The sequence below is a fragment of the Candoia aspera genome, chromosome 4 (assembly GCF_035149785.1).
Source record: "Candoia aspera isolate rCanAsp1 chromosome 4, rCanAsp1.hap2, whole genome shotgun sequence".
NCBI lineage: Eukaryota > Metazoa > Chordata > Lepidosauria > Squamata > Boidae > Candoia > Candoia aspera.
This window is the reverse complement of record NC_086156.1, coordinates 30,281,408-30,294,280: the sequence shown is the minus strand read 5'-3', so window position 1 is coordinate 30,294,280 and position 12,873 is coordinate 30,281,408. Positions and strand designations below refer to the sequence as shown.

The following is a 12,873-nucleotide window of genomic DNA, read 5'->3' as shown; positions in this document are numbered from 1 at the left end:
TTCTGTAGCAATTATCAGAGGAACCTTCAGGGATGAGAAAATACATGTATAGGACTGTATATGCAAGTTCATGGCCTGACAGGGTAAGTTCCATGTTTCTTCTAATTCTCCATCTGATTTGGAGAAGGAGGAGGCAATGAGCCATCATTCCTTAGGAGTTCCATTGGAGAAAAGATGATGGTCTCCTAGGCTCACTGCTTGGATGTTGCTGCTGTACAATTACAGACTTTTTTTCCTCTGCTGATGATTGGGACAGTTCCACAAAATACTTAGCCTTGGCAGCAGCATCAACATTTGATGGCAAGTGTAGGAAAATCATCAAGTGCTGATCTTGTCCCTTTGCCATGCATTATGCACCTCAGGGTTAGCCACTCTGATTGGCAGGAGGAACCAAGCAAGAGTGGCAAGCGTACTTCTTCATTCTTGTTAAAGTATTTTGCTTAAATATTATGTTGGAACCATTGCTAATATGAACTCTCGAAACCACCAGTCCGCGGAGAGTACTACTGTATATAATTGTACTATTTTGTAAATTGATTTTGTAAATTGATGTTGGATTTACTTTAATTGTCATCTATTTGTCTCTCTATTGAGGAAAAAAATAGTTGAACAGTTAGAAACCCGAACACTTGTATATGATATTGTACATTAAGAAGTTTATAAATTTAGCTGTTACTAAATGAACAATAATTACTTTATTAATTGTAAATTATAGTAAATAATATTGTTAAATGAAATATATATTTCTTTGCAAGATTTCAAAAATTAATTCTTGATAGATTTTACAAGCTGCAAAATCTATCTTAAGTCTTTAAAAAAATTAAGTAAGGTTAAGAAATCAAGAATTTCTTGGAGGTATTTATATGGAAACAGTTACCTTTGGATACTCTTCTGTTTGGGATTATAGATTGGTAATATATTCATTGTTCTGTAAAATCTAATTAGTCTTATTTATCCTTTAGGTAACTTACAAGTGGGATCTTTTTGCAGCTGATTGTTTAATCAAAGGTAGGTGTTTTTCCTTGTTCCTGCAATTTACATATTATCTTCTAGGCCTTGGACATAGTCCAAGGACACAATTCTGTCTGATATACTTTGCAGTTCCTTCTACATGAGATTGCTTTCTGAACAAGGGGAAAATCTCCTGCATATTAAAAGAACGGTAGTGAGAATTAAAATATTTCTGTAATTACTACATTTGGTAATTTTGAAAATACACTGTTCACTGAGAGTTGCTGTTATAGAATGACTGTCAATTTTGTTAAATATGTGGCATTAGTGGGAAATGGTCAGCGAGTGTGAAGAGATGATGAATGACATGATATATAAGGCTGCTTTTGGGAAGAGCTGAAACATTGTTATAATTATTTATATCCCTCATAGCTTCAAATATATTACTGTCATATGAGGTGCCCTTTGAGTTTATTTTTGAACAAGACAGCATTCTAAGGTCTTCCTTTCTTTATTGCTGTACTATTAGTCTGTTCCCCCATTTCAACAGAGGGTAAGATTAGAGAAAAATAGAGGCAGATTGGTATAAGCAGTTAACTTTTTGCAATTTCTTATGGAAGTAAACTGCTGTGATCTTAGGAGTGTTTATTAAATGCAATATGGTTCTCTTTCATTACAGTAAAACAAAAGTAGGGAACTTTGACCCTCCAAATATTGTTGAATTATAACTCCTAGCATAAGTCATAAAGGTATCACTGGCTATGCTGGCTGGAATTAGTGGTTCAACAGCATTTGAAGGGGCACATCTTCCCTATTTTTGCATTAGAATAACTTGGTGCCCATCAGATGCTTTGGTTTACAACCCCTGTGCTTTCCAGCTCCAAACTGAAAATGCACTAGCTTGGGCAAGTCTGTACCAGAAGCAGTCACTTCTGGATGCATTTGAAGCTGCGTACTGAAAGAATTTGAAGTTTGGTTGCTATTCTGGTTTTCAGTAGTGAAATTGCTGGAATCATTGCAGCATTTTTGCAAGTTTGAGGCATCAAATAGAATTTATGCTTAAGTTATAAATTACAAACAAAATTCTAGCCTGTCAAATGAACCAGCACATACTGTATCTATACTCATAAAAGATTCATCCCAAAGTGGTAACTGTAGAAATTATAACAACACCAGTTATAGTTACTAAACCTAAAAATGTACAAATATTAGATGCATCTGGTTTCAATAAGCTTAAACCACACTGTTGTATGTTTATTCAGGTATATGAACGTATTACTTTACAAAGCAACATTGTATTTGCTGTGCAGACTTGTTGCGCCCACCCATGATTAATTGTACAAGCTCAGACTAACAAGCTATTACATCAGCTAACAATGCCAAGACAAAAAAGCTGGAGTTAATTTACATAAATAAACTATTCTAAAACAATGATGATGTTTTTCTTCTCTCAATCAGCAGTTCTTGGAAAATGGTCTACTAGTTACCTCAGTAGAAAATGAGAATATCCAGATGTATTTATGTTTCTTATTTTCCATTTAATTTGGGTGTATGTATGTGTGTGCACAGAATGGGATGGGTCTTCATACTGAAACTCACTTTTTCAGTTCTTCCCATATAAGAGCAGCTAGAAATTATGGAGGAAACACTAAGAGTTATTTATGAAAAATTGTTACGTATAAGTTCCAAAAATCGGATGAAACAATTATTCTAGCTCCAGATTTCTGACCCATATACCGTCTGAGATAATATCTCTAAAATAATAATTAAATATTAAAATTTTAAAATGTTTTACAATGATTTTAAAATAATCAGTCATTCCAGTCATTCCCATCCTGTATAATACAATTTCATGTTAACTTTGTTATGTTTACTGCTGAAAAACTTACATTAATGATTAATATGAAAACGTTTGAAAGGTAAATAACTTTATAGTTTCCTTTAAATAGTAGTCCATGAGGTAAATGCTATGTACTTCTAAGATCAAATTATCCGAGTTTGAATATATCAAAGAATTACATAGTGCATTAGATTCATCATATTTAAGCTAATTCAAATTAATGGAATTTTAGTCACAGATGAAGTCTATTGATTTAATAGCCCTAAATCTGGATCCAAACTTGATATTCATTGAAAGAGGATGGATGGATGGATGGATATCACATGTATCATGATATTATTGTAACATAATATATAGCATAGCCACATTAAAAGGGGAATTTCAGTGTGACATAGCACACAACATCTGCTGCTCTTGCATAAACAAAAACAATCAGCTCTTGTGACAGCTTTTGAAAGTAATCCAGTTGCAATTTTTCTTGAAACTTCTACTGAAGTACAGTAAGGAAAAGTTGTGAAAATGTAGATATTTGCTTTAGAATTCACTTATCCTAATTATAAATGGACCAGAAATGACAGGATGTGGTTGATTGAGGGATACAAATTTTATCGTTCCTCAATGATTTTGAGGTTTTGTTTTGTTTGTTTCATATGGTTGTTTTAATTATATTGTTTTTTTTATTCTTGTTCACTGCCCAGAATTCCTACTGGTAGATGAATGGCCATATAATAAATGTTTAATAAATAAATACAACTAAATACTAAATAGAATGTTTGTATAGATATTTTTACAGGAGTTTCAAATAATCTGATAATTTATCCTGTTGATCTTTAAAGTAACTGATCAAGTCAACTAGAGATACATGGCCTAAAATAATTTAGAAGACATTAATATATCACCTGTTTTTAATTACGTATATTACAAATGTAATCCTACCTATGCAAATACAGTTAACAAGTTTCAAATGCTTCAGGAAAAATGCAAAAGTTTTTTAATAAGCTGTTGATAAAGGATACATTCCATTCTATTAAACTGAACACTGATGTAGGTAAAAATTACATCTGATGTTGGTATGATTATGATTAGATGATGTTACCTAGTTGGGTAATGAAGCAACCAAGCTCAGAAAGCATCAAGGACTCCACAAGAAAAACATAATAATGATTCAGATATTAAAAATGCAGTTGCAGTATGTAAAACAGTTTGAGTTACTATCTTAAAAATGATTTCTTAACATACAAAAATGCATTTTTTTAGTTTTTGTAAATATCCCTTTTAAAATGTAGATTGGAAAATAATAGAATACTGATTAAATAAAAATAAGTATTAGTGCACTTGAAATAAAACAGGTAAGAACTTGCTGGATGTGCAGACAATGTGGCGCATGTCTCTCCTTTTTTCTTCTTATATTATTAGTCTGCAAATAGGGAAACCTCATCCTGCAGTTAGGATGACTCATTTATAAAAGTAGTTAGAACCTGGATATCATAAAAACATCCTGAAAGAATCTCTTTAAGGACTTCTTCCCCCAGGGCAACTATATCTTTGAACCTCTAGTTGAAACATGTAAGCTTAAAGATTTCAGTCTGCCTTTAAGGTATTCCCTAAAATGTATATTCAAAAATAGGTGAAGAATTAATATTTTTGGAACTCTGATCAAATTCTTATGATGATATGACCCTCTGAATTCCAGTTTCAGCTTACCTTTTTTTTTTTTTTTAATCAACTGCTAATTGTTATGTTCATAGGGGGATTGCCCTTAGGTAGTACATAACTTAGTGTGTCCTGCTTGGACTTGTCACCTCTTCAGCAGTTGACTTATTACTGTGCAATAAGATGATGATGATGTTGATGATGATGATGATGATTTAAAGAAACATTCTCCTTTTACATTAGTGATATATGTAGTTCTCTATCTCTCCCTCCCTCTGGTTACTGTGTTTTAGCTCACTAATCTAGAAGAAGAAGAATATAGTCTAGAGGTGCCAATAATATCTGAATTAATGAAGTGTCTATCAAAGGAAGATTCATGCACATAATTTTGATGCTAAAAACCCTGGGTGATATCAAGACTTTTTCATCACACAGAGCATAATTCAGGATAATTAGAATTATTCAGGATAACAGTTGGGCAGCCAGTAGAAACTAGTGTATACAGAAACTTAAAAAAAACAAATTGTAACTGATTGGTTGAATAAGCATACTGTTCTTCAGTTCAGCTGTTCACCTGGAAGATGGTTTTGAATAAAACTGAATCTCTTTTGCATGTGTCTAAAACTGTAAACAATTAACACAATAAAAAAGAAAAATCAGAGTTGCTGTACCCTTTAAACTCATTTACATCTTGTTATATGAATATCAGTTTTCTTTAAAAGTCCACTACAAACTAGCCTATCAAATCAATCTAATGTGGAAATGAATAACCAATTGAATTTACTGAAGCACAGAGCTTTCTTTTGAATATCCAGGACCCAGCTTTATGAATGAAAGAGAAAACAGTCATGCCCAGAACAGATAATATTTTGACTCCTGGAGTGTTTTGTAACATTTATAATGACCAATCCATAATATATTCCCCTTATTATAATTCAGCAGAGAAGAGGTCAGGGGTCATTAAAATTAATGGTTATCATAAACATTCTATTTTCTATATACACACAATGATATTTATATAGAGAGACTAAAGGATCTTGTAAATGAGATAATAGTAAAGAAAATAATTCCCCCCCTTCCTTTTTTTTTGGACTAAAATGTCTTTACCAGACACTATATCACAGGAAGTTTGCATTATTACTGACATAAAGGAAGATGCTGTGCAAGTGGGATTTCTCCTTAATGAAAAAATGAAGAATCATTTGAAAGTAAGTATTTTCAGCAGCATGTAAAAAGAATATATACTGTGTGTATGTGTGTGTGTGTGTGTGTGACTAATAGTTACATCGAGCTTTATTGTATAAGTGAATGAACTGACAGATGTAAAAGAACTTTGCTTTGAAATAAATTCTTCTTATTTTGAATTGGAATCCCAGGTATTTCTTTCAGATGATGCAGAAAAGTTGCTGTTGGTCAGTAACTGTTTGTGTTCAATGTATTTAATAGATCACTGACCTAGATGTTCCTTTTGGTAGATGGGCGGCTATATAAATTTGTTAGTTAAATGAATGAATGAATGAATATTGGCCAGAAAGCAGTGTGCAAAATGCTTTTTCTCTTCTGCAGCATGATACTTTATTTTGCTTTCTTCACTAAGTATTATTACTTATAAATCATGTAAATATCATGTGGATTCCTCAGTAAATCATTTGAAATCATTTGAGACATGCAAAATTAACAAGTTTTATGAGTGAATTTATCAAAACAATCTCTGTTTCCCTTTTCAGCATGTTAAAGATATAGCAGTATCCTTTCATAAAAATGATAATCTACAAAATATTTTGTTAGAACAGTGCTACAACTTTATTTGCATAAAAGTAAGTATTACAGAAAGTAAACAAATAGCTTTATGGGAAAAAGTACAGTACTTATGTAATTTTAACCCCCACCCTGCCAAAAAAAGATATTTTAATCATATAGCATTACTTAAGTGTTTCTTCTAAATTTGTACTACACATTCACAAAATTATCACATTCATAGATATGTACATATTGGCCCTGTGCAAAATAGCTTAAATTTGATACGGTGCATTTTAGAGCAAAATCAGCTGTTTTGATCATTTTGGAAATATTTTAAGCTTGAAATGGTTTCAAACTTGAAACAGGGCTATTATGAGCTTGAAACACTTTCAAAATGATTGAAATAACCTGTTTTGCACAAGGAACAGCTATTTCACACTGGAGATACATATTTTGAATTCAGAATGTTTTGTGCACTACTAGCAGCTAGATATTTAAATAACCAAAGTTTTCAAAATATGTGCCTTCAGATTCAAAGGATGTAAGTAATTCACCATATATGGGAAGATATCAGGTTTGTTAGCAACTTTAGTTTTTTTACATATGTGTGCAACTTGGCTTACCTAGGCAAGCTTATTATAATCCAAATTGTTTGAAGCTCTTTAAATAACTTTCTGAACAAATTGATCATCAAAAAATAGGCTATTAAATGCTATAGAGATGGTATGTTGATGATGCAGATACATGGCAGAAGATGTACTATCCATGGTTATAATGTGAATTAGACCCATGGTTCTAATGTGAATGTTTGTTTATCTGTGACTACACAAACGCCCTTAAGAAGATGATTGCATTTTATGTTTTGTTCTTTTCACCTCTTCTGATTCTATGGCTCTGAATGGCACAGGGAACGGGAAAACAATTGCATAATAAAACTATACATATGCTAATTATTATATACCATATTTCTATACCAACTGCAGCATTTATATGTAATCTTCATCAAATGCAACTGGATAAACCCAAGTTACAGTCTGTAGTTCAGCATAGGGAAGACCACAGATGGATGGTGAAAACAAGATAATAATTGATAATACCTGTTACTTCAGTTACATATATATAGTTTAAAGTATGGAGGATTAGAGAAGAGTACCAAAGTTTCCTGGAAAAAGAGATTTGAATCCTAGTAGTAAAGCTCACATCTTAGATTCAGTGTAGGTAATATTAAGCTTTTGTAAGTGATCTGATTCAGCATAAGGCAACTCCCCATATTTCTAAAAGAAAAGGAACATAATATATCTCAAGTTTTTAAAATGAATCTTATTTCCTTGTTCTTTAGAATAAGCTGTCTGTCTTTGAGGAAGTCTCTCAATTGGTAGACATACTTGAAAACACAGGTGCTTCAGTTTTGTACCCTGTTGTTCTCATCTCGGTAGGTTAACATGTTTCTTTATTCAGCTTATAAAATACTTGCTCTATTTAGGGCCACATCTAACAATTTATTTTTCAAAATCGTTGTGACTTCTGTAACGAGTAAGGGATATCTGATAAAAGGAAGCCAAAATTGTTCAACTAGATACAGACTTATTTAATTGAATGCTCTTCCAGAAGAGGATTTTTCATTTTGTTGGATATTTTATGATTTCTCAGTCCAGACAGAATTTTTAAGTGATGCTTTAAAATGCAGATGGACAAAATATTAAAGAACTATAAGATATGGGATTCAGTCCTATACATGATTGTTTAGAAATAGGACTACTCTGTTGTGTTTATTTCCTAGTTAGCATGCTAACAACTACAAAGTATACCTAAGATTGCAGAGAAAAAAATTATTTGGTCAACCTTTAAATAGCAATCAATTATCCCTTCCCTTTTCATCTGTAGAGAATGTAAACATTTCTGATAATAATTTGTATCTGCCCTTCCTTTGCAGGTATACTTGGGTACTTTAGAAAATGCATCTTTTAACAGTGAAATTGAAAACTTAACTAAACTTGCAAAGGAAGTGAAAAAGAAAAATATCTTACTTTATGGTCTCTTTGTACAGTATAAAAAGGTATGTGTTATAATGAATTGGAAAAATCTGTACTTATTTGTTTTTTGTGACATACAAGGAGTCCTTGGGTTATGACGGCAATTGGGACTGAAATTTCCATTGCTAAGCAATGTGGTCATAAAGCATGATGTCACGTGACCACATTGCTTAGCAACAGCAATCCTGGTGGTCCTGGTTGCCGCCATAACTCCAAGACCATACAGTTCATTAAGTGAGGACCTCATGTGACTGCAACATGGGAAGAGGTGGGAGTTCCAGGCAAGCAGGCTGGTGGGTGAGAGTGCAAGGGGGTGTGGGAGGGGGCCAGGTGCCAGAGGCGGGTGGTAGGGAACACAGGCAGGTGCCACTGCCCCACAGGAAAGGGGCTGGGGCCACAAGTCCTCTGCGCCACAATCTTCCCGCTGGGCAGTGAGGCAGGGATGTTTCCGTGGTGCCTCCCCTGCGTTCAGCCAGGGTGACTGGCAGCTACTCAGCCAAGGGCTTCCCATGCAGCAGGGCGGATGTGTTGGTGAGGGTTGGAAGCACCCTGCACAGCAGGGATTGTTGTACGCCACCCAGAGTCGCCTTGTGTGAGATGGGTGGCCATATAAATGTGAGCAATAAATACATGTCTGACAGAGCCCCCATGCTGTAGGGCTTGAGGCCAGTTGGCATCAGCAAGCCAAGAGGAGGGGAGGCAGGCGAAGAAGATGACAAATGCTTTAAAATAATGTATTATGAAACCATTTCTGACACCTATTTATTGCTTTGAAAAACGGTCATGATACATTCATGCTGAAGTAAGAGTATAATTTAAAAGAGACAAGCTTAGATTTACTTTATCACATAAATAATGTTACTAAAGTCAATGGAATACTAACAGCATGAGTCATGCCTGAGAAAAACTGTATGAGGTTATGATGGAAGTGGGGTTCTTCAAAGCCTTTCACAGCAGTCACACGTTGCATGTATGAATGGTGCCACTTGGTGTTCTTCCTCTCTCTTCTATCTCAGGATGAATGCAAGGAATCTAACTGTAATTTAATCAGTTCTAAATGTTTTAGGATGTACTTTGGGAATCCTGATCAAAACTTTAAGCTGATAATTAAACTTAATTAAACCAACATAGGTTACTGATAACAGAAAAGGGCAGAGAAAAACATGTTCAAAAACTATATAAAGACTAGGAATCTGAATGTCTTCTACATGGATCACTTGCATGACATGATAAACAATAAATGCCTGCCTTTCATGCATTACACTTTTGTGGAGATTGCCATTTAAATTATGCTAGTGTAGTGTGGTGGTGAAAGTGTTGGAGTTGTTTTTCCCACTTAATCGTAGTGATTGAATTGGGTAGGTGACTTTGGGTCAGTTACTGTAATTTAGTTCAACTTCACAGCATTTTTGTGAGGCATGTATTGACTTGAGAACTAATAGGAAGCAAAGAAAGTTATAAAAGCTGTCAGTTCAGATTTAAAACTGTGGCTTTGTTTTAGCTGCTCGTTTTAAATTGAAGGGTTAGGGTTAGGACAAGATTTTCTTTTCTTAATCTGTTTTCAAAGCTTTCAAGTGAGAATGTAAAAGCTCTGCTGGATCAAGCCAAAGAGTATCTAGTCCAGCATTCTGTGTCATACAGTAGCGAATCAGATGCATTCAGGAAGCATCCAGGTAGGGACAGGAAGCCATTAGCCCGCCTTCAGTGGTGTTTCCTACCAGCTTGGAGTTTAAGCTTTGCTGTCTTGGCTAGGGAGGGTGGGATCAGTAAAGAAATTATCCTTAACCTTAACCTTTTTTTTTCCTATGCTACATTTTGCTTTTCTCTATCTAAGCAAAATGTAGCATAGGAAAAAAAAAAGGTTATAATATGTAGAACCATAGCCTATAGGTCCTGTAGAATATAGTCTTGTACATAAGGAGTTCCAAGCTTCAGATACATGGATAAAAAACAGAAGTCATAAATAATATAGAATAATAATAGATAGGATAAAACAGTGTATATAAGTTTAAGTAGTAAGTAAAATAAGAAAATAGAGATCCATTTTTTTAGGGTGGTGGTGGTAAGAAATGTTTTATTTTGTACAGCTTTCATAATAAAAAAATATCCAATTTGCATGGGAATTGTTTATCTCTGCTTCTGTCTGGTACCATCTTACAATCAAACCTGTGACATGCAAACATCACATCCTAATCGGTGCTGGGATTAGAGGGAGAGTTACTCTAAGCATAAAACAGTCTGGAATTATTCAAAAACAAGAATCCTGGTAAACAAGAATTTTTACAGGTGTAGTCTATATGTAGAAAAAATGTGATCAATTTGGTATGCCAGGAATCATCAACCTTTTGAGAAATAAACCTGTATAGTTTATAGGTCTGCCTGTGAATTGTGGTTGTTGAGAATTAAAGTATCACCTTACTATAACTACTTTGATTTAACCTAATTGGAAAATGGTTTACCTGCACTGAACTGTATAACATTCATACTATTCCATAACTATCTTTGATAAATTACAATTGTGAGCAAGTAAGTCAGTAATAAAGATGGCAGTGAATTGATGATTCATGTATAAGAATAAGAAAAGTTATCCAAGTGGAGTTTGGAAAAAAAAAAATTACACTATCTTTCTGGTAAAAATCTCAACCAAAATGCAATTGCTCAAATATTTTGACCGTCAGTGAGTTTTCCTTTATAAACCCTCAAGCATAAATATCACATGTCTTCATCAGTCAACAGTGATTTTATTAATATAATTACAGTAACAGGTAATAGATCTTCATTTTGTCCTAATTTATAATTATAAATTTATTGCCAAAGTTCTAACACTTTATATTGACACAAGACATTCATCTACCTGCTCATGCATGCATCCTGACAATGCAGATGTTCAAAGCATTTTTCAGTGAACAAGAATATGTTCATACAGTACTTCATAGATAAATGATAGCCACCTTCTTTTCCAGAAATGACAGACTTCTAATAGACGTTCTACGTTAATATCAATTCTAAGCAGCCTTCCCAAGAAGTAAATCCCACTGAATTCCGCATATCTTTTCATGGGAATGGCACCCATTGTCTCTATTCTTATGAATGCTTTTGTTGTTTATTCGTTCAATTGCTTCCGATTCTTCGTGACTTCATGGACAAGCCCACGCCAGAGCTTCCTGTTGGTCTTCACCACCTCCAGCTCCCCCAGGGACGAGTCCGTCACCTCTAGAATATCATCTTGCCCTTGGTCGGCCCCTCTTCCTTTTGCCCTCCACTCTCCCTAGCATCAGCATCTTCTCCAGGGTGTCCTGTCTTCTCATTATGTGGCCAAAGTATTTCAGTTTTGCCTTTAATATCATTCCCTCAAGTGAGCAGTCTGGCTTTATTTCCTGGAGAATGGACTGGTTTGATCTTCTTGCAGTCCAAGGCACTCTCAGAATTTTCCTCCCAACACCACAGTTCAAAAGCATCTATCTTCCTTCTCTCAGCCTTCCTTATGGTCCAGCTCTCGCAGCCATATGTTACTACTGGGAATACCATTGCTTTAACTATGCGGACCTTTGTTGTCAGTGTGATGTCTCTGCTCTTGACTATATTATTAGTCAGCTCATATCTAGCTGATCTGTGGGTCTTCCCTAATCTCTTTAGTCTGATCCTAAATTGTGCAATAAGAAGTTCGTGATCTGAACTACAGTCAGCTCCAGGTCTTGTTTTTACCGACTGTATAGATGTCCACCACCTTTGGCTGCAAAGGTTGTAGTCAATCTGATTTCGGTGTTGTCCGTTTGGTGAAGTCCATGTATAAAGCCGTCTCTTAGGTTGTTGGAAGAGAGTGTTTGTTATGCAGAGTGAGTTGTCTTGGCAAAATTCGATCAGCCTAGGTCCTGCTTCGTTTTGTTCTCCCAGGCCATGCTTACCTGTAATTCCAGGTGTCATTTGACTGCCCACCTTAGCATTCCAGTCTCCCGTGATGAAAATAACATCTCTTTTAGGCATGTTGTCCAGTAGGTGCTGCAGATCCTCATAGAACTGCTCTACTTCAGCTTCTTCAGCATCTGTGGTTGGGGCGTATATATGAATGCTTATGCTTGTTTATAAGAATGATCTTTAACTTATTTCATTTTTTCTAAATAGAATATGTATATGAATAGACACACACACACTCAGTTCCATGGATGTAACATGCAGTGTAAATTAAAGCCATTAAAGTATTCTGTGCAAAGAAGAATATGTACTGTGTGTATTACTGGCCAGTCTTCCCCAATTTGGTGCCTGCCAAATATATTGAGAACAACCAGAATCCCCAATTAAAACTGATAAAGTCCATTCTTAAAAGTTCTGGTAACAGCTTATATGCAGTGGACATTGTGGGGGAACCCATTGATAGTTCTGTGGCCTATTAAGGCTTTTTATACCTTCTTTCATGAAGCTCTCTTAGTAAAAGTGTCTTAGCTATAATATTTGGGGGGAGAAAATTACTCATGGAGAGCGGTATATCAGTTTTCTGTTTTAACTTGTAAGACAAAAAAGTCATTCTTTTTAGATTAATCATGAAGCTCAGTTAATTTTAATGATTAAATCTTAACATAAAACAAATGTACACTCTTTCCAAAGCAATTTTGAAAATTCTTTATTTAATTGTTCATCACAATTAAAACCACTAATCAT

General features: G+C 34.6%; 1 protein-coding gene across 2 annotated transcripts in view; it reads left to right on the top strand.

Moving 5' to 3' along the window:
- Positions 1-12,873, top strand: part of CRPPA (CDP-L-ribitol pyrophosphorylase A) — a 91,168-nt gene that overhangs the window by 35,929 nt on the left and 42,366 nt on the right. For both annotated transcript variants that reach the window (XM_063303725.1, XM_063303726.1), the window contains exons 5-9: positions 963-1,008; positions 5,555-5,652; positions 6,172-6,261; positions 7,524-7,616; positions 8,118-8,240. In XM_063303725.1, coding sequence (XP_063159795.1) covers positions 963-1,008; positions 5,555-5,652; positions 6,172-6,261; positions 7,524-7,616; positions 8,118-8,240 — 450 coding nt within the window. The remainder of the gene's footprint in view (positions 1-962; positions 1,009-5,554; positions 5,653-6,171; positions 6,262-7,523; positions 7,617-8,117; positions 8,241-12,873) is intronic.